Genomic DNA, 21,805 nt, shown 5'->3' on the forward strand with positions numbered 1-21,805 from the left:
TTGTACGTGCTATTTAAAAAAAATTACTATAAATTTACCGTAACTTACTATTAAATAATGAATACTTAGAAGTTAATCCAAATACCTTAACACTACATCATAATCCCTGAACGTGATACAGCAGAAGTCTAGTATTTATTGCAGAGAGAGAGAGGGGGGAGGGGGAGAGGGACATGAGCATAAAAGGAGGGGCACCATACAGAAATGGCACTGAAATAAATAACGCTCTGCTGGTCAGGACACAATAATCCTTCGCAACCTCAGCTTGTCCTGTCCTTCTCTCAGCTCTTTTAACTGCTGGTTGAATCTGTTTTTTCATCCACGGAGCCTATGTCAGGCTGGCAATGAGAATGGGAATGGAAGGAAGGAAGAATGCCCGGTGCTCAGTGCAAGGGAACGCCTGCATGAGGCCTGCCATTCTTCATCTGCACCGCACCAGTGAATGACGCTTCATCATGATCGTGCAAATGTCAACAGATGTTTCAGCAGTGGATCTTTTGTTCCTTCCAGCAGTCAAAACTTTTATGAGTTTTTGCAAGAAATTTGTGCATTTTGGATTGTCGGGCGTGGACAGTTGGACTGACAAGATAAATAAGAGGAAAACAACAGAACAAAAGAAAAATTAAGACCTCAGTCACACGATCCGGATCCGTCTCCTTGTGTAGGACGATGTTGCCACAAAAGTCAGATTGAGGCACCATTTACTGGCCTTATCAAATCATGTCGTTGACTTTTATAACATGGTGTGTTTTACTTATACGCTCATGTTGAAGCATATACATTCATAATGTAGAAAAACAAAATTGATCGTCCCCAAATGCCTTGGTGAAGAGACATGTAAACTCTGGTGGTAAAAGATAAAAGCCCTTACGAAGACTTAGTCAGGCCTTCTAAAGAGGGACACGAGAGTATTTAACTGTCGGCCGGTCATGTATCATGCTCGCCCTATTTTTACCCTGTACCCCAATTCAAACATTTCAAATCAATCATGTTATCATAATAGTCTTGAAATTTTATTTTGAAAAGTCTTAAAATTACCTCATAAATTTCTTGAAAATTTAATTATATATAGATGCTATTATATTTAAGAGAGTTGGGCCCAAGTTGTACCCAATCTCTCAAAATATCTTTTTTACCACCAAATTCGTAATAGATAATTTCACTTGAATTGATGGTTTACTGTGTAATAATTGAAAGTGCATAGGACTTGTCTCAAAAAAATTATCCACTTCAGAGTAAAGGGTATTGAAGGACCTATTGCATATAACCTTATCTAATTTTGCAAGAGATGATTTCTGAGACTCAAATATGTGGCCTAAGTCACATAATATCAAATTTATTATTGCACTAAGGCTCCCCACACTTCAATTGAAAAGAACAATTTATTAAAAAAAAAGGTAAAAAAAAATGCCACCTATGGAAAATACTAAGAAGCCAAGAATGTAAAACCTTGCAATACCTCATCCTCCACACATGCAATCTGTAGCTGGATATGTGTAAATAGACTGTTTTGGCTTCCTCAACCTAATCTGCCCTTGTCGCGTCTTGTGACCTGACTCGACCGCCTGTTGAAAGTCAGACCACTCTATGCTCTTATTCAGAAACAATTGCCCTAACAGGCTCATGCTCGGTCGTATGGTCTTCAAGTTCTTATATGTCCGATAGCCCAACTAGATCCATCAAAAAATCTCAGTCAGTAGCTGTCAAAGCAAGTGATTGCCAAATACTAAATTGTTATCACAAGGAAACTAACTACTGCATTGTGCATATTGCCAGGGGATGCAGAGATGAAGATGTCTGCGTGCATGCTAACAAAGTAGTCGACGGCGGCCAGAAGAGATGCCTTGCCATCCACCTGCATTAGTTCCTCTTCTGAAGCAAGGTTCTTCTTATCTTCCATGAGTGGGAATAACTTTAGCAGGCTAGAAATTCTAGCCTCTCCACCATACACCTGAAGCAACAAGGTTCAACATTAAGGCTTCTATGCCTTTGTCCACCGGAAAAAATTAGAAAGAGAACACAGTTTCAGACCTTATGGGAGGCGAGAAATAGCCGGGTGCTGCTGTCAAAGCCCAAGGCTACCAGTAGCAGTCCTATTTCTTCAGGGGTTAATGGGCATCTACCCTGGCCTCGCAACTCCTCGTCAGTGAATTGGGAATTTAACACCCTCCCTTGCCATATCACTTGCCTGTATTTGGCTAAGGCAAGCCTTTCAGCTTTACCACCTCCAAAATCACAGGAAGAGTGTGCCGTCATGTCCTGCACGTCTTTGTTGATTATGACTTGTAATCCTGAAGTCCAATTTAGGAATTATCTAAGCCGTAGAAATGTGTTAGGCTATACCTTATCGAACCGAAGGTGTAACACTGCAAATTTTCCTGAGCCTGCTTCATTCTCATCTTGTATCTCTTTTATATACTCATTGGTCTTTTCATGGATTGGATTCCTCAATCTCTTAACAAGGGTCTGTCCTAATGCAGTGATATGAGGAACAAAAGCTAATGCCTGAAAATTTACTTTACATCTCAGGCGTTGTATATCTCCTGGCAAATTGTCGAAAGTCAGTCGGTGGGAGAAGGGAGAAATAGCAGCGATGCCGTAACTGTTGCAGCACGATCAGAGTAAGCAACTGATAGCATGAGAAAAAAATATGTAGCATATAACCCATAGAAACTTAATCATGTGACTCTACACAATGTTCTTATAAGCCAAAAACTACTTTAGCTATTGACGAGACCAAATTTGCTAACCCAGCATACAACTGTATTCTTCATTGAATGACAGCTCATTCAACATAAGCTTTTAAATTTGTTCGATAACTCATTGGTGCAATCTAGTGAGTAACAAGCAGTGATAAGTCAGTTTTAGTACACAGGACTTGTTGAGTCGGAAGATCCAATTACAAGCTTGTATTAGGACTCCAGAAACATGATGAGTTTATAGAAAATTATTAAAGCACAAGAAGAGAATTAATACCCAATCTTTGGCTGTACAACTCGAGGGAGATGATAAATGTGACAGTTAAACTAGTAATAAACTGTTCTAGCAACATGAAAAAGCTGTATAATCACTGACCTGTATAAGACAGGCAGAACATTCTCGAGATACCAATCTGCAGAAGCATGAACAGGTGCAGTCTTCACTCTTGTAGCACGAATGCCAATAGCATAATACTCTCTGGTGCTCCAAGAGTATTCTTTAGGCAATCCTCTAGATATTGAGATGTCCTCTTTTAGTGTATCAATAAAATGGTCAATGTCAAATATCTCCTCAAATGAGCTACAAAAGCCAAAAAAGAAAAAAACATTAACTTTTTGTTCGTTATTCAGGTTCTAAACTCACTAAAGATGAAGCAAAAATAAAGCTATTTCTCCCAGACTACCTCATATCTTGCCAAACAGGATTAACTTCGAGGTGTGGAATAACAAGGGTAGCATTCAAAATCTTAGCAACAGCAACTGCATCACAGATCTACAAAACAAGTGAGGTTGAATTGGAAGTTTTCAATTACCAGTTATTGAAAAAGGCAGTAACACAATGAATCTTGCTTACTGCCATTCTTTGTTGATTCAGTCCACCGTCAAGGAAAACCTGAATAAATCCATTTAACTTGCTAGGGAGTGCTAGAGATTATAAAATAGAGATGTCATCCAACGAATCCATCAAGAAAAATCAAACATGGAAAAAGGAGGCTTCTGAGTTGACCATATAGTCTCACTGCTATACAATACTTACAGGAGGTAGTCGATGGTCGGATACAAGGTTTCCATCCTTGTGGTGCTAAGGGAGCCCAAAGTTCAGACTTTTTGTCAATTGACTTGAAAAAAATGGAAACAATGAAAAAGATGAGCATTGAAGTCAGTAGAATATATGATGATTAGTGTGTATAAGTGAATATATGTACTTACTGTTCTATGTTGTAAGGCACCCTTTAAAAGGGACAGATGCTTAGGTTGTGGAGCATTCCACTCCTGCGAATATTATTATCTTGACTCATTTATCAATTAAAATGCAAAGAAACTCAATTCAAATATCACCAATACCACTAAAATGCACAATGATATATGTAAAACTAAAGTGTTCCCGAATGCAGGTCAATATTAATATTTGAAGATCCGCGATACCTCAGTACACGACTCTAAATAGCAATCTCACTCTTATCACTCTAATATACTTTGCTTAAATGAAGTACTTAAGCCAAAGCTTGACCAGTAAATTTGGCCTACAAACAGTTTCAACTAATTCTTTGGGCAAATGAAAATGAGAGTGCATTGAGCACCCTTATAGGATTTATAGTGAAAATTCATTGTATTCAAAACTCCATAAATTGATATCGAACAACAGCAATTTAATATGAATAATGCCTATTCAGTTGATTCGAGCTCCAGATTAAAATAACATTTTCATGCCTCCGATGACCATCGGTTGCTTTCAGCAAATTGGATAACCAATCCATTTCTAATGCACTCGAGGAGCAAGTGGTTCGGTAGGGCAATCAAATAACATGGATCATATCGAATCATCAATAATCTCCCGTTACCGAAATTCTCATAATTCGAAGGACCCAAAAAAAACAACTTTCGACGCGAAATTTCACACAAATCTAAAAATGGGGAAACGATTTCATACAAATTATAGTGACAGGAAAGAGGGCTCACAGAGAAGATGGAAGGAAAGGTGCGACCAAGCGGGATGAAGAGCGAGGGGAAGAAGGACGGGATGAGGAGCACAAGCGAAGCCGCCAGAAGTCCGCTCCTCTGAGGCGGCCGGTAACGGTAGCTCCACCACCGCAGCAGCATATCGCCTGCGGTCGCTGGATCAAGCTGTGGGGTGGCGGTTTAAGAAAAGCATAGAATAAGGTACGCGTACGTTTACCGTCCCCGGGACGAGTAGTTCGACGGTGGCAGAGATGCGGATGCGAAGGTGGTACGATGCCTGTCGCCGGAGATCGATGGGCAGGTAGCGGTTTTGGACCTCGAATCTCGGAGGCGAGGACTAAGGAGGCGTCCTGTTGAAACTCGATCCGATATGCTCAATTTCCTTAACGATGAAACTTTACTTTTCGCCCCACAAGTTTTGATAATTAATTAAATTTGCTCTAAATCAGACTTTATATATGTGAAAACACTATTTGTGCATTGGTAGTAGAGCGGTCAAACGGGTCAACTCATGGTGGGACAAGTCGGCCCGTGGCAGGACGGATTGGCCCGTGGTGGGCCGACCATTTGACGGGGTAGGGCGGGCCGACCCGTCAACTTGGTGGGTTCGGAAATTTCCAACTCAACTCAATCTAAGGCGAGTTGCGGATTTGACGGGCCAACCCGCAGGCCTATCATTTTTTTAAAAAAAAATTAAAAAATATTTTATATTTTCAACGTTTTACTTCGGAAATATTTTATCAACCAAATGTATCCATAAACATGTATTTTACATATAAATGAATACAAACGAGTAGTTATGTGGGATAAAAAATATTATTTTTATTTCAAAATTATAAAAAGAAAGCTAATAAATTGGCAAAAAAACTTAGCTTACATGTGTTTCTCAACCCGCGGGCCAACCCAAACCCATCGGGGGGCGACCCGCGCGGGTCGCGGGCCTAGGCGGGTCGGCCCGTGACGGGCTTGGGTTGATAAAATTCCAACCCAATCTGCTTAAATTGTTTGGCGGGGCGGGCCAACCCGACGGGTCCAACCCAAATTGACGGCTCTAATTGGTAGCGTATCTTGTCTTAAAGTCGAGTCGACAGATGTTGGGATGTGGCGCTCTTATTGACCTGTGCGAAGACTCCGAGCAAAGCGAATCTACAACCACAATCACGTCAGTAGTGCCGAGCTAGGGAAGGGTTCCCTGACATTGGCCCTCCGACGCTGGAGTCAGTCATCGGCGATGTGGAAATAGTAGAGCGAAGAAGTAGAAGAGCAGTAGCAACAGTAGATTATCGCATACCTCCGTTGAAGCTTGGACTACCTTTATATAGGGCTCCTGTAGCACTCGTGCACGTTTCCCGAGACGCACACGCCTCTTGCAGTTTTCTCTGAAAAGGTGTATCAGTAAAGTGTCTCTGACACAATATCTTAACGAGCCGAGCATATCTCGGAAATGGCAGTAGATGCTTCTACCGTACGATCTTCTGTCTGAACCAACCACCGACCATGCCGCCTGTTAGCGGCACATGCTCCCCAAAAGATAATATCCAGCCAACCGTGTCTTTTACTAGGTCGAGCGGAATAGCCGCTCGGTTCGGCTGAGTGTATTCTCTAGCTGATCAAGGAGGTCACTCGACCGCACGCTTCCGATATCTTGAGAAAGCCGCTCACCGATCTTTTGCTTTAGCATAGCTCGGTCGTCCATCCGCTTTGTATAAGGCCGAGCGAGGAAGCCGCTCGACGTACCCTTGCATATGCCTATTTCTGAGCGTCGGAAACTCGGAACTTTGTCGAGCTGTTATGATTTCGGATTGGGTTTTCTTTATCCCGATCGAGTGCTACCCGCTCTGCCAGTGATCTAGGGGCATTTGACCACCTTGATCGGCTTCCACCATGACATTGATTTCCACCATGGTAACGGGATGTGACTCTCCCCTGATCACCTCATCAGTAGCTTATGAAGTCTTGGATGTAGCAAGTTCCTCCCTCAATCAGTTTAGTCGATTATCTACTTTTACTATATCCAAGTTTTAGTATTGCAGTATTTACATTTCTTTTGCTAATTGCGTTGATATGGTTGCATAATTTCTCTATTTTTTTTTCAGAAATTCTGACTTTGCCACAAGGCAAAAATATGTTTAATTAGTTCAATTTGTCAAAGAATATCTCTAATGACTATGATGATCTATAAGAAGTGAGATGAATTTTTTATGCAAAGGTTCAAATTTTAATACTAGATCCTCCATCAATATCCATCTGTGTATTTTTTGATTTATTTTTATGATCGATAAAAAAATATAAATAAAATTAGATCGATCATCTTTAAAATTAATTAAATTGTAAGAAATAGAAACCTAAATTATATATATATATATATATATATATATATATAAATATAATATAAAATATGATGTTATCCTGTCCACCCCACCATACACGCATGAGGGATAACTGCTCATGTAGCAGTTGATGATCAACATTGCACGTAGATAGTAAAAGCGAACCCTTCATATGTGCACTGAGACACATGCTTAGGTGGATAGGATATCATTACCCTATATATATTATAGCATAAAAGTGAATCATTCCAGGACGATACCAGTATACTACACTTTCTGTAAAGGAATAAATTACAGGAAACATTTTCTCTAAAAAAGTATACTTTTGAAGTTATGATGTAAGAGTATGTTGTTGAAGTTATGATGTAAGGGTGTATTTTTGGACTTTGTGTTTTTGAGTGATTTTTATTAAAATCGTGAAGGAGTTGAGAGGCTGAGGTTGGTTTGAGGTAAGTAGGATTTATTTTGAGTCATAAGAGATACCAGGTCAAAAGATAGGTTATCCTATTTTTTTAATCCTAATTCTTAGGCGGGTTTCTTCCAATGATCCTCACCTATAAAGAATATCATAGAGAACCAATGCCCCAGTTATTATTGTTCAAGAATACATGTAGTATATCTTTCTTATTAAGTAGAAAGTGGGAAAGAACAAGACAAAATCTTCTTTAACCTAGCAACAAGTTTAGTTGGTCATAAAAAGGCCTTTATTAAATAAAAAAATTTATAGACCAAACATAATAGAAAGGAGATTCAACAAAAAGAAAATTACATTCAGGATATATAAACAAGTGATAATTACATACAAAAATACTAAGAACTTACAAACAAGAAACTTGTACACAGAAAAATTATTTGCACACTGCGTTGATGCTTTACAAGGAGAGAGATGAGGACTTTAAATAGGGAGAAGAAGGTTTCTTGGCAGAGAAGAAAAGAGATGACATTTTTAGAAAGCCATTCAACCAATCTATGACTTGTAATATCTTTTTGTTTAAAAGTTGCCTCTAAATCTTTCAAAAATAAAAATAGATGATATTTTTAGAAATATCTCTATATTTATTTGTGTTTATATTGATGACATTTTAATTTTTTTCAAAATTAAGTTTGAACATTTTGTTCACCTACGTATTATTTTCAACCTGTTTGAATAACATGAGCTAATTATTTAAAAAAAATTAAGGATATATATTTTTATCTCAAAGTATAAATATTAAAGGATATTTTTTGTCAACAAATTTTATTAACCTGAAATAAAAAAAACTTCACTTTTCTAAACTTTTCTGATTCCAGGTTGCATGTCCTTTTTGTCTATATTTCGGGCATGAATCATTACTTAAGAATCACGATTACCCAAACACTCTCAAAAGATTATCAAAGATAATCCTAAATCAAATACACCCTAAATATATATACTATACCCCACTTAAAATTTTTTAGTTTTAATTTTTTTTAACTTGAACATTATAATCGGTAAAATCTAATTGACTTAACTCTGAAGTTAAAAAAAATACTATTAGACACCTTAAATATAACCCTTAAGCACCTATTTTTTTTAATATATATTTTTTTAAAAAAATTTAAAAACTACGACTTAACTCCTAAATCCTAAAGTAAAAAAAATAATTTTATCATGGAACTAAAGCAACAATAAACAACGTAACAAATTATATATTAATATATATAGCAATTTACTCCACAGGTTTAAATTTTTTTTTATGCTTAATATTAATACTATAATTCAATCCTAACAAAATCTTAGGTGGCATTGGATTCTTTTCTAATAATCAGAATGAAAATAATAATATTATGCAATATTATTTTTAAAAATAATATTTAATTAATTAAATATTTTTCTATCAGAATGAATTAAATTTTTTTTTATTCTTTAGATGAAAATAAGAGAAAAAAATAAATATGAAAATAAAATATAAAAAAGAAAAAAAAATAGAGAACAGGCAGAAGGAGATGAGAGAAAGCACGAGAGAAAAAAAAAAGAAAAAAAAAATAATATGATAGAAAAATTAAATAAATTTATTAAAAATATTTTGGATTTCGTTCCAAAATTTCATTAGCGTTCCCTACCTTACTGATATAACACGGAGCGTTTAAAAAAAAAAAAATACCTGCGACTGGAACGAGTCCGCAGGTTGACATCCAAATTGGTGTCCTTTACCATGTTACTACATTCAGCAGAAATGTGTTGTTTCAAAGTTTTTTTTGTCATGTTTGTGTCGAAAACAGAGTTGGCCGAGCTGACTGGAGTTGCAGTTATACATGCTGAGGTGATGTGTTGTTTCTTCAAGATAAGAAACTCTTCTTCAAAGCCACTTGAAAACAAAACGTTTCAGAGCATACAGTGGTTAAATCCCACTGTGAGTTTTTTCGTTGTCACGTTTGTGCCACATCAAAAGTTAAAAATCTCACACCTTTTTTCACTATCAAAAAATCTCTCAAAAACTCCTTCATGAGTCATACACTTTTTATTATATATAATTCTCATTTCTCTTTCATATTTTACATTATACACTATTAAATTTTTATAAAATTTAAATTTACCACTTGCTAACATGAAATAACAATAATAATTTAAAAAAAATATAAATATTACAGTGCATCAAATGAAAAGACATATATTATAATAACATATAAAAATAAACGTAAACTCATCTACACCAGATCATGTCTCTGTTTAATTTTTTCCACCATTTTCTCATGTAAATAAAGTTGTCCTGGTGTCATCTCACTGGTATCCTTCATAAGAATTTCATAATCCTTATGAAAGATCTCGGCTTCCCGCAGAGTCATTTTTTACATTTGATATTCTTTAATATCTTGTCATTCTTTGTCGATGTTATGTTCCATTGTGTCGCCCTCTCTGGCTTTAGATTTGCCCTTCCTCTTCGCTGCCTTTTGCCCTATTGGACGAATGCGGACTTCAGAGTCATCTAAATCAACACTTGTATCTGGATTTGATGTTGAAGTGTTTCCTCCTGACTCGGATGTCCTTGCCTTCTTGTTAGAATAATGAGCAACTGATTGTGGAGTATATTTCTCGTAGTCTTTGAGAACCCTCCACACATGCATATACTTAAAATCCTTGTTATTGTTGTTGTCTTTCCACATATTCAGTGCATTCTCCAACACATTCTCGTCACTCCAATCGCTTTGCCGATGAGTATAAAAATTATTATAAGTTACAGAAAATTCATTTACCATCGGTGCAAACCTGTAATAATGTGATTTCAGACGCTGATAACTTCTCGTCATAGATCCAGTGGAGCGATGTTTGTTGTAGTAATCAGTAATACGTTTCCAAAAAGCTTGATCCTTCTGGTCATTACCAATGATTGAATCAGTGCTTATAGTTGCCCATGACTTCGCAAGGACCACATCTTCATCGGGAGACCAAAATCTTCTTTTCGATTCATTTTCCTCCAGCTCAACTTCACGCTCTTCTTGTGATGAGTGTGGTGGCACCTAAGTTGCTGAAACAGATGATGACGTTAGAGATTCTTTGTCGCTGATAGATGGATCAATAGTTGCACTTCTAGATTCATTCGAAAGTATAACAGGTGGTTGATTAGGAGAAACCCCGTAAGGATAAGGCATCCCAAGTTGGCTACCCATTGCTGACCAGTCTTGGGATGGATACATACCAAATGGAGCTGAGGCGGTGTTACTTGGATTCCACGGCTGCAAAAAATTTTGAGAACTTTGGGAATTTGGAAAATTTGGAGAATATTGTAGAACATATGAAATATTTTTAAAAATTTGGAGGATATTGTGGTTGAGAGAAAAAATGAGGATATTAGATATTTGGAAGAATGTGAGTATTTTGAGAAGATGTATTTCCTTCCGTATTTGAAGAATTCAAAAAATTCGTAAAGTATTGAGATTTTCATCCATCTCGAATACAAATAGGGAATGAAAGGAAGAATTGAGTTGAGAGCAAAGATAACAATGAAATGAATGAAATAAATTTCATATTTATAAATTTTTTATATATTAAAAAATTAAATTATAATCGTTGAAGATCGACTAAAAACTGTTCTCACTAAAATGAAAAACAGATTTTAATTATCAGACTTTTTGATTTTTTTTTAATTATTAGAAAAATAAAAAAAAAATGAAAAGACGAAGAAGAGCCGCTTTTTCGTTTTAATCAAAAGACCTCCCTCCACTGTGGTTGCTCTCATGGGTATCCAATTTACAGTAGGAATGAAAGGTGATAAATGATTATCCTATCTTGGCCAGCTTACGTTAACTAAGTTATTTAACATACAGTTCGAGAGACACGGATGAACATAGCGGTCATGGAATATAGATCCAAACAAGATGACGGCGAATCATTTAAAAATTTAGGTGTACAACAAGGCGCTCATTACTTCACAATTTTGCTGACGATAAAATGATATCAATTTAAGAATCCTAAATCGGAACACTGCAGCCGTAATCATTAAAATCAACAGAACACGTCTAAAAAGATTCAATTTTTGCAATCAGAGTAACCAAAATGCTGCATAAATAACCAGTATCAAATCCGGTAAAAGGTTTTCTATACTATGGTTGGAGTAAGAAATTAAAATTCGAATGTAGAAAAAAAATCTTAAAATTATCCGAACAAATAACAACCTCCAAATCAAGCAGTGAGCACGACAGCGCCGCCGGCCTCCTTGATCTTCTTCTCCGCGATCTTGGATATGAGCTTGGTTTTCACGACGATGGGGCGGGATAGGGGGAGCGATCCCTTGCCGAGCACTTTGAAGTAGCCATGCTCGGTGACATCGAGCAGCGGAACGGAACCGTCTTTGGATCTGGCGGTCGATTCCTTCACGTCATCAGGGATGAGCGACCAAAGAGTGTCGACGTTGACGATGGGGCAGTGGAACTTGTTGCGGAGGCGGTGGAAGTAGCGCATGCCGACCTTGCCGAAGTAGCCCGGGTGGTACTTGTCGAAGAGGATGCGGTGGTGATGCATGCCTCCTGCGTTCCCGCGGCCTCCCGGGTGCTTCCGGTGCTTCCCAATGCGGCCGTGGCCGGCGCTCACATGGCCTCGCTTCTTCCGGTTCTTCTTCAAGCGGGTCGTCATGGGCGTCTGCTGCTAGGGTTTCGAAAAGAACGAAAGAAATTTATAGCATGCGAATGCGATGATGAGAAGAGGCCTGATGTTGATGGGCCTTTGGAGCAGTTTTCATAGGCTGGTCAAAGTCCAACATAAAATAGCATGATCATAGTTAGGCCGGTCCGGGCCTAACAGCAACACCGCCACTCAACCACTGAACACCGGCCTCGTCTCCTCCCTCTACTCCGCCGTCGCCAACCTCTTCGACCTCTGCCGTATTCGCCATGCGCCCGCTCCTTCTCATCCGAGATTCCTCATCGGCCACTTCGCCGTCGTCCGCTCCTCCCTCAGCCTCTCCGAGAGATTCCCTTTCCCGATCGCCGCATGGTGGTAGCCTTCCGCTCCTCAAGCCTCCTCTTCTCCAGACAAGTTGCTCCCCAATCTAAACTCTGCCCCCCTCGCCTCGGATTCGTCCGTAGCCGCCGAAGCACCACTAGTCTAGCACTTGGATTTCTCCCACTGGGAGACCCGCAGCATGGCGCTCCCCTTCGCCGGCTTTCTTACATTCGTGATCGGAAACAGTTTCAGGTCGAAGGCCGAGTTTTCTCTCAAATACATGGGTCGCATTTTCTGGTACTCTTTTCGTCTCACGGGAGAGCTTAAGCCCCGGCATGGCTTGCTTGCGGACAGATGAAGCGTCAGTTAATCTTACAAACAAATAGTATTTTCTGAAAGTCCAACTGCAATATATCAAATAGATAGCAAACTATTGCTCTCTCCAATAATGGAAATACTGTTGCTATGTATGCAAATGTCTCCCTGGTATCCTCATGCACCATGTTGTAGATCATCATTCGTTTTGGGATTGTTTAATGAAACTGGTCAATGGTTAGGAGAATAGTCAGAGCACTGAACATAGATGAGACAGCAAAGTAATGGACTTATATTGTATGTTATCCTGGCTGAATACCCTTACATAAGCCCCTCAAGTGAAATGATTTAGATGTTGGAGACATGGCGAAACGGTGTAAAGCTAACATTTACTACTTTCCTCTGCTAAAGTAGAATTGACGCGTGCATATGACCATATGAGATCATTGGTGCAATGGTAGAAGAAGAGTAGGACTATTAAACGTACATGAGACAGCAAACTAGTCGACTTATATTGTATGTTATCCTTCCTGATTTTTTTTTTCAACAAGTCATAGAGTGCAGAGATTTTTTGTGAAATGATTTAGAAATGTTTGAGATATAGTGAGACTTCAAAAGATAGCATTTACTACCATCCTCTGCTTAACTAGAATTGATCATGCAGATGCCTATGAGTTTTTTGGTGCGATGGTTAAAGAATACTAAGAGTATTGAACATAGATGAGACAACAAACTAGTCAATTGGTATTGTATGCTATCCTATGTGATTATTTTTACATAAGTCATAGAGGAGAGAGATTTTCTCAAGTAATATGGTGAGACTTTGTAAAGCTAACGTTTACTACTATTCTCTACTAAACTAGAATTGGTGCATGCAGATGGCCATATGAGATCTTTGGTGCGATTTTTTTAGATAACCTTTGTATATTTATCTTTCATTTGGAAGTCTAGATTCTGCATGTAGATTAAAGATTATGTTTGGTAGTTTCATTTTCACTTAACACAACCAATGTTAATTCCAAGCCAGATGGAAAAGGATGATGGTTGCATTGGGTCTAGGCAGCAAGGTTCGATTTGTCTAGTAATTTCATTTTCATTCACAAGTAGAAATTATCATTCATCTTTACAATACTGATTTACATTATTTATATATCATTATTTTTCGGTATTGTAAGTCTGAAGTTGATTACAAATTCAAATATGTGGAGTTGTGTTTTACACTGTGGATGTTTCATTTGATTAACCTAAATTGTTATCTGCCTCATTTTTGCATGTTCCTGGTTTAATTCTCAATTGATGGTCAGTAATCATTTCTGTGCATTTCTTGTCAAAGAATCCACTCATGGAAGCATCTAAGCTATCAGATTGTCTTGCCTGTAAGAAACTGCTGGTGCTCTATTCTAGAATTCCCTTTATACTGGTAAATACATCAAATAACGGAGCTACTTGTTCCTACTACAAGCACTTCTATAGTCAGACCTCTTAGTAATCAAATGGATAAGTTGTACTTCCATCAAAATTATGCCAAGATAAAACTTCATGTACAACTTGTGTCTGATTTTCAGGGCTAAAATTTTTTTGGATGTCATTTTGAACTTTCAATTAATTAAATGTTTCAGGACTTGTATGCTTTATCATGGCAATTAAGGGATCCTATGACTTCCTTTTGAATGTTGGCAACTTGGCAATTTATTGTTCAACTAAAATAACAGGTGTTGCAGGTTCAGCCATCCTAATCATATGCAAGTAGTTCTTCTTTCACGTGTGTGGAAGTGCACATCTTTATCATATTTCTTGTAGAAGACAAATCCATTCCCCGTGTAGTTTAAGACATCAAGAACAATGTAAGTAAAAGCTAGCCAGTTACATTAAAGTTTCATATCAAACTAAATTCATTACTGCAAGCTAATTGCCAGAAATTGCAAAATCGAAACTACTTGAGACTAATTCCCACTTTCACTATTTGTTTTTCTCTAAATATAAAAACATCTATGACCAATATTAAAACTAATTGTATGATTTTCATTGTTTCCATAAGCTTTCTGTTTAGTGGTTGGATCAGTGATATAAATATTTTTTGATTTGTTTGTTTTTTCCATTTTAGCAAATTGTAAAAAGTAAGTTGTTTTTTTGTAGCTTTTCTTACTTTAAATTCTCCTTGTATGATCTTTTTAACTTATACCCCTATGATGACATTATCGTTATGCTAGTTTTGTGTTTAACCAGTCATCAATTGCCACGAAAGAAACTATATGATTCTATCTTGCTGGTCAGAAGTCTTGAACGTGGGATTCTTTATTAGCCAACTGCACAGTCTTCTAATACATGCATGGAAAAACAAGCAGCTAATTGTAAATGTATCTATTTTCCTAGGAGTTGATTTCTAAATATACCATTTATTTTCAAGATTGTAATGATTCTCTTTTGATATTTGATTCTGCTGCAGATCTATACATTCTCGACCATTTCATTCTTTTTCTCCTGAACTTTGATGCCATTCCATGTCAAGTATTAACAAATGGATGAAAAAATTAATAGAGGATGGATTTGAAATAAAATTGAATTAAGACTAGATTTCTTAGAAAATTTAAGATGATATACTGTTTTTGTTGAAAACTTTAAGGTAAATGATATTTTTTAGTAATCAACCCTTTCCCCTATCAATGATGTATGTTCTTATTTTTGCTGATGGACTCAAACTCTCCCAAATATTGCATTAGATTCTATGAATATCATCCAAATATCACATTCACCATGGAGAGATTAACTGTCTTAGCAGTTGGGAGGAAAACTTGAATGAGAAATTCTTCTGATGAACAGTCATTATTAACAGTGGTACTCTGGACACTCTTTTTAATTTTAGCAGTGTGTTCCAGAGGTGGACATAAATAGCTTTGTAAAAATGGACTGCGTGAAGCTGCACTTTGTATGCTAACTTAATTCTTGGTACCTGCTTCAGGTCCCCACATTCACCTTGTCTGGAGGGTAGCTACATGTTCTTTTCAAAAAGTTAGACTTTAAATTTGGCTAACTTCTCTTTGCTGTTAAATTCCTCGTGGTAATCCAAGAGTACTAATAACTCACCTGCTCAAAAATCAATCCATCCCACTCTTCGTTTGTCCGTGCGCAGGTTACAAAGTAGGAAGACATGGATAATGCTTCAGAGATGAATGCACTATGATTGCAGCTGGAGGTGGGTAGAAGCAGTAAAGATATTGCTGAAATCTTTGTCTAGTGGTCTCCCTGATCTGACACACTTCACCACTGTCGCTGCCACTGCCGTGCCACATCCTTCACAAACAGAAATGGAGGTAAAGTTCATTGGCTTCTTTGAAAATTTCCTGCAGTGTTAAATCTTTAGTGATGATGATTGATTTGATGTCTGCTCAGTCATGTCCTCTTAGCACTTTGCAATCAACCCACTTTATCTGTACTGAGATTTTGACAGCCTACGTATGTAGTATGTAGCATCCGTTTCTTTTCAACAAATTAATACATTAAGTATAATTATCTTGTGACCAATTCTTATTTTGCATGATACTTTGATAATATGCTACATTAATTACTATATATGAAGAAACCTTTGCAATTGTACCATGTGTCCATATGTTGATTAGATACCAGGCTCGAACAGCACAAGTTTCTCTGCCAAACTGGCAATAGATAGGGTAAGATTTGGAGCGAAAGAGGATGACAACCCAGGGGAAATGTGCATGACAGTATCGAGTCATAATTGTCTAGGTGATCATTGTTGCCATGCCCTTCCTTCCATGGCATTGTCTTGATGATGTCTTTTCCTGTCATTCTCTTTATGAATGCAAATAGTTTTAAGCCATGGCCGTCCCCAGAGCCTGCGTGCCATGTAACTATCTAGCTGCAGTTAATACTAGCATGCTAATGTGTGTTAGTGTTTTTAACTATCAGACAAGTTGTGGCATTAATTCATGGTTTCGTGCAAATGGAATCAATATTGAATCCAAATTTTATCCGTTTTGGTTTTGACTGGTTCATTATCTATTCCGTCTTAAGGCTTAATAAATATCAGATGGGAGATTGATCTCGAGCCAAATCAGCTAGTTTGGTTTGACTTTAAAAACTCTCGTTAAATTTCTTCTTTGTAAGGGGATGTGCAAAAGTGATCTCGAGTTTTTGCATTGTGAGACAATTAATTTGCTGTAGCAATCCTTCTTTGGAGTCACAAAAAGTAGGTGAGTAGGATTGGACATGAGCTTGAGTCCCCATAGGAAAGATGTCATGAATGTCTGTACCTTCTTAGTTAAATCTAGAATAAAGGTATCACAACTCTTTCCTTTATCTTAAAGTTAAAACTCAAGTCTCAACTTCTTCAACTTTCCTAATAGCATTTTTTAAAGATTATTTTATTTCTGGGGAGATATAAAACTGCTTTATTGCATGCTGTTCTCAGTTTACTGGATTGATTTGATTTCCAGATGATCTACTTTGGAATTTAATGGGAAGAGCTAGTTGGGTAGGACCTTACTGTCATTCCTTTCATTACATCCACAGCACCACAACTACTCCCTTGCTATATATGGTAATCTTCCAGGGCCCCTGAAAGTTGAAGCTGTGCAATTGAGAAGAAAAAGATGCCTCTTATGTGAACTCATTATCCAGTTAAGCATATGGAATATGGATGGGAATTGATTGGGACCCTTCAACGAAACCAATAGCTATTTGGAGCTGTGTAACATCTAACAATTAATATGTCAAAACAACGAAGTGGTGGAGATGAGTTTCTGTCGGTCAAACCTAAGCTTCGCTTCCATAGAATGTTGGATCTGGATTAATTCAAACTTGAAGGTCTGCGGTAAGATTGGTCAATCATAAGACATCACTTGCACCATGGGAAGAGGAAATTAAAACGTTCAAGTAATATGCCTCACGAACTCTGAGTCTTATGCTTAAGAGCCCTGTAAAATAAGTCAATTACATGCTAATATTAAAACTTTAAGAGAGTTTTCACATTCCTCAACATCTTGGAAGGGTTGTATTTGCAAAATGGGAGGAGAAATGGCTTGTATAATTTGATATGAGGATGGATTGTTAATAAGTATGGACACCTCTAATGCCGGCACAACTAGTTCTCATCTTGATTGTCTGACATCTTGTGCATTCAATGTTGAAGAGTCTTTGGCACTGATTAGACAAATTGTTCATGTCAATGCCATTGCCTTATCAGCATCTGATATAGGCTGATAGTTGGTGCCAGACAGTTTCAACTATACTATATGATCGAGCATAGTACAAAATGGGCATTAGGATTCAATCCTGGCTAAGAACCTTCCTTATGCAAGCACCAGATGTGCTTAACACATCATGAAATGGTGCCACCAACTTATTCCAAGGATTGATTGGCAGCAAAAGGTGAAATCGTCACCTTGGCGTCCCCTCCAGGGAGCCCTCCCAATGTGGAAAGGAGGTAAATTACGGGAGACTTCGCCCAACAACAGCAACACATGCAAAGAGGGGTTAAGGCAATCAGTGGGACATTCCACATTATATCAAGGATTGATGCATGTATTGGATGTGGTTTAGACTTTGGAAATTATGGAAAGGTTTCATATCTACTAAAGCTGTGTAGTTGTATGCCCTAAAGTAGTAAGCTTAAGGGATACATTATTCTTTTCCTTGCATGCTCCTCCAAGTTGCATCCAACTAGTTCTCACGTTGATTTACTTACCTGAACAACACAACAATTATAAGTAACGAGACTCATTATGGATTTTATCTTGCCATTGGACATTTAATTTATTTGACCTATTCTCCATAAATGTATGACATCTGATATTTCACTGTTTTATCAGTTTGAAAATGTGCATTCTTGCTGCCCTCTTCAATGAACCCACTCCTACTGTCCTCATTTAATTGCAATGAGCCAGCCACCCACAGTGGTATTACACAAACTGCAAAAAACCCTAGCTTTGAGGCCTTTTGGGTGTAGGGTGGTACATGCTTCGTGCAGAAACAAGTAGGTCCTTGTCTATTTCTTGTGGTGGTTGTGTTCCTGTGACCATTTAATATTTAGGACGCTTGAGCGTTGCATAAATAGGCAACAGATTTGGTTGGTTTAAGGTATCGATTAGTTGCGTTAGGTTTATTCTTATTCTTTAAACTTAGAACGAACAGTTGAGACAGCTTACAATTAGCATTTAGTGTTCGAGTGTCCTACCAATTTTAACTTCACCAAGTTTGATGAGGTTGAGTTACTATCGAGGTTCCATTTTCCACATCCATTTTCAAGGCTGGTGGTCCTCAACTCTCCCCTCTGCAGCTACACAGCACGAGCTTTCATTCTTTCTCAGGGGAGAGAGAATAATGTAGCTCCATTTGGGTGGTAAATGATTCAAAGCTAAATATTAGCCAGAGGCCAATAGTATTATTACGCAGGAAAGATAAAAAATGACTTTGGCAATAGGATCAGATAGATCAAAATTGTCAGGAGGGAAGTAAATGGATGCCAACGAATTGCTTTGGTCAGATGCAAAATGACGCTAGCAGGTCCGGTCCGTTGCTCAGCATGGTAAACCAGAAGCCAGACCAGTCTGATCGACTCTGTTAAAGCCGACTGGTCTACCCTTCAAGTTTTTTAAATGCACTCGGTTTCACCATTATTTGCTTTTAACTTCAACTGTGCACGTCTCGTGCGTGATGAGAAAATTCCCACACGTGTGGAGCAGCGTCCTGGTGACCAATAAAGAAATAACGAGATCAGTTTTAAAAGATCAAACTCTTTATTTCAATGTCCTGTTCCACACTGCTTAATTGATCATTTCCCTGTGCTGAAGGAGAAAGCCATGACCACTGCTTTCCCCTCCATGGAGTGCTGCCAGAGGTCACCAGAGAGCAGTGAGGTTGTTAATTACAACAGCAATGGTTTGCCAAAGATCAGTGCAAGAGGACACTGGAGACCATCCGAGGACCGCAAACTCAAGGAGCTTGTTGAGCTCTATGGCCCTCAAAACTGGAACCTCATTGCAGAGAAGCTGGAGGGCAGATCAGGTGCTAGTCTTTACTCAATAACCTATATCACCCTTCTTCAAGAAAGTAGAGTAACTGAACGTTAGTTTTTTGTGAATGAAGGGAAGAGTTGCCGCCTGAGGTGGTTCAACCAGTTGGATCCTAGGATCAACCGGAGACCATTCGGCCATCAGGAGGAAGAGAGACTAATGGCTGCTCACAGGGTGCACGGCAACAAGTGGGCAATGATCGCGAAACTCTTCCCTGGAAGAACTGACAACGCAATCAAGAATCATTGGCATGTCATCATGGCCAGGAAGTACAGGGAACAAACAACGCCTGCCTCTTTGAGGAGAAGGCTTATGGTCGAGGAGGAAGTAACCAAAATGGCGTCTCCTTGCTTGCCTTTTCTTGGTGGCTCATCCAGTGACTTTGATCGCAGCTGCGAGAGTTCTACTCAAGCAACTCCATTTGACTTCTTCTCTGGTAATTTTTTTTTTACGCCATTACATTTTTATTCCTTTACAAAAATTTAAATTTTTTTAGATGCATATCTATTATTTTTTCTTGAGTAGAGGATATAGTACCACACCCACAAAAGCATTACATGTATACATGCATTCTTCTTTTACCTTGAAAATTTCATTATTTCTTTCTTTACTTGGCCCTATGATTAGAATTTATCAAAAGAAATAGACAAAAAGCATCTTAGGTTTCACGTAAGAAATAGATATATGTTTGTTAACTGTTTTTTTTTTTTAATAAAAATAACCATATAAATAAATGCTTCTGTTTCATTTATTTCTTTTAGCAGTATTGAGCAATATCCAATTTTTCCTCCATACATTCTCAAATCCCCATTAAATATTTTTTTCTTTGAAATATGCGACATGTTACGAATTTCTCTTAATAATTGCAGTTGATCAACCCAAGGTTCGTTTGTTCGACCAATCATCTTTCATCAGCTTTCCACCTCGGCAGTCAAGCCATGTTTCAGCCAATGAGACACCACCATTTGATCACGATCATGAGATCACCAATCTTGATGCACAGCCAAGCTTCATAGATTTTCTTGGTGTCGGGGCCGGATGAGTTGGCAGTTGGATTAGTGGGGTCCAATTTGAGAACACAGAAGGATCCTCTTGGTATGTGTTACCGGACACTTTGTTTTTTTCTTTCCCTTTTCCCTTCGTCTAGATCAATTAATTGTTTTCTGAACAAAATATTTTGTTCTTAATCTTTATAATCTAAAAAATATTTTATATCCATTAGTAAATTATAAAGCAGACTAAAGTCATGAAATTAGTAATATATATATATATATATATATAATTTACATATTTGTAAGTTATTGTATTGATTTATTAATTTTGCTTGCATAAAATGTATTTGCCACTTCCAATTGTATTCCATAGTCTTAATTAATTTCATTATATTAGACTTTTGTTGTCTTCTAATTCTACTTTAATTGGCCCTCAAACATTCCAATTTACCACCTCAAATTACATCAATTGCATAGTCATAATTTACGTCAGTTTTTCAAGAAATATATATTATACCCCGTATCTCTTGCACACACAAAAGGACTTTCTTTCTTCAGGAAAACTGTAGTGGATAAAAGTTAAGTAACATGGACCCAAAATTGGTGGTTCAATCAAAAGGCGTATCGTTAATGGAATTCATCCCAAGTTTCTTGATGATCTTGTTGGCTTGATCGGTTGGATGGTACTCGTCCCAGATCGCATACTCCAATCTTTATACAACTAGTTCTTAAGCCCTACATTAACTGAAATTGTTACCATCCAATGTGTTAAGATGTAGAGAATTTTCCATGACGGATGATACATACTATATATGTATGGTCGATTGATTGGACTTTGGAAGGCATAGTAGGCATCCCCAAACTTAAAGGTTGCATTAGGGAGAACTTTGGATTGGCTGCGGCTTTGTTGAAGTTTTGTGCAAGCTCTTGACAGCTTCCTGTTGACGCCATGAACCAACAGTTGCAAAGGGATGCCCGAAGCCGAAGAATGTCAGTTGTCTAGCACCCAACAAATGCTATTCAACATGTTAGAGCTAAGCTTTAACTACTTGAGATTGGTTATATGGATTTTATTGTTTTGATC

General features: G+C 37.8%; 3 protein-coding genes across 18 annotated transcripts; 1 reads left to right on the forward strand and 2 right to left on the reverse strand.

The window, feature by feature from the left end:
* Positions 1-289: 289 nt before the first annotated feature.
* On the reverse strand, positions 290-5,034 carry LOC122015020 (O-fucosyltransferase 31-like). Of its 6 annotated transcripts, none has more exons than XM_042571653.1 (12): positions 4,870-5,028; positions 4,659-4,804; positions 3,909-3,971; positions 3,736-3,817; positions 3,553-3,623; positions 3,383-3,471; positions 3,076-3,279; positions 2,344-2,602; positions 2,032-2,259; positions 1,754-1,951; positions 1,460-1,670; positions 290-425 (listed from the first exon to the last, which is right to left on the reverse strand). In XM_042571653.1, exons 2-11 carry the CDS (start codon positions 4,797-4,799, stop codon positions 1,461-1,463), a joined length of 1,545 nt encoding a protein of 514 aa, XP_042427587.1. In that variant the 5' UTR covers positions 4,800-4,804; positions 4,870-5,028; the 3' UTR covers positions 290-425; position 1,460. The 6 variants fall into 6 exon arrangements, with proteins under 6 accessions (XP_042427587.1, XP_042427585.1, XP_042427588.1 ...); XM_042571651.1 differs by having other exon boundaries at positions 367-503; XM_042571654.1 differs by lacking the exon at positions 290-425 and adding an exon at positions 629-956.
* Positions 5,035-11,406: 6,372 nt separating this feature from the next.
* On the reverse strand, positions 11,407-12,077 carry LOC122015131 (60S ribosomal protein L27a-3-like). Its single transcript, XM_042571855.1, has one exon. It carries the CDS (start codon positions 12,075-12,077, stop codon positions 11,628-11,630), a length of 450 nt encoding a protein of 149 aa, XP_042427789.1. The 3' UTR covers positions 11,407-11,627.
* On the forward strand, positions 12,062-20,966 carry LOC122015129 (transcription factor MYB105-like). Of its 11 annotated transcripts, none has more exons than XM_042571846.1 (6): positions 12,757-14,545; positions 15,661-15,759; positions 15,832-16,012; positions 19,508-19,721; positions 19,803-20,165; positions 20,599-20,966. In XM_042571846.1, the coding sequence occupies exons 3-6, from the start codon at positions 15,872-15,874 to the stop codon at positions 20,769-20,771; spliced, it is 891 nt and encodes a 296-aa protein (XP_042427780.1). In that variant the 5' UTR covers positions 12,757-14,545; positions 15,661-15,759; positions 15,832-15,871; the 3' UTR covers positions 20,772-20,966. The 11 variants fall into 11 exon arrangements, with proteins under 11 accessions (XP_042427782.1, XP_042427788.1, XP_042427787.1 ...); XM_042571851.1 differs by lacking the exon at positions 15,661-15,759 and having other exon boundaries at positions 12,757-14,121; positions 14,423-14,545; XM_042571848.1 differs by having other exon boundaries at positions 12,062-13,217; positions 14,414-16,012.
* The last annotated feature ends 839 nt before the right edge of the window (positions 20,967-21,805 follow it).

The sequence above is a fragment of the Zingiber officinale genome, chromosome 8B (genome assembly GCF_018446385.1).
Source record: "Zingiber officinale cultivar Zhangliang chromosome 8B, Zo_v1.1, whole genome shotgun sequence".
Classification (NCBI taxonomy): domain Eukaryota; kingdom Viridiplantae; phylum Streptophyta; class Magnoliopsida; order Zingiberales; family Zingiberaceae; genus Zingiber; species Zingiber officinale.

What these genes read in the sequence shown, in the direction of transcription:
- LOC122015129 (XM_042571848.1), top strand. Translation starts at nt 15,872, where the DNA reads ATGCACTATGATTGCAGCTGGAGGTGGGTAGAAGCAGTAAAGATATTG. An exon ending in CTTCACAAACAGAAATGGAG is followed by an intron (nt 16,013 to 19,507) that starts GTAAAGTTCATT and finishes CCTGTGCTGAAG; the next exon opens with GAGAAAGCCATGACCACTGC. An exon ending in TCCATTTGACTTCTTCTCTG is followed by an intron (nt 20,166 to 20,598) that starts GTAATTTTTTTT and finishes TAATAATTGCAG; the next exon opens with TTGATCAACCCAAGGTTCGT.
- LOC122015020 (XM_042571653.1), bottom strand. Translation starts at nt 4,799, where the DNA reads ATGCTGCTGCGGTGGTGGAGCTACCGTTACCGGCCGCCTCAGAGGAGC. An exon ending in CCTGTTTGGCAAGATATGAG is followed by an intron (nt 3,280 to 3,382) that starts GTAGTCTGGGAG and finishes TGGCTTTTGTAG; the next exon opens with CTCATTTGAGGAGATATTTG. An exon ending in TATTTCTCGCCTCCCATAAG is followed by an intron (nt 1,952 to 2,031) that starts GTCTGAAACTGT and finishes TTGTTGCTTCAG; the next exon opens with GTGTATGGTGGAGAGGCTAG.
- LOC122015131 (XM_042571855.1), bottom strand. Translation starts at nt 12,077, where the DNA reads ATGACGACCCGCTTGAAGAAGAACCGGAAGAAGCGAGGCCATGTGAGC.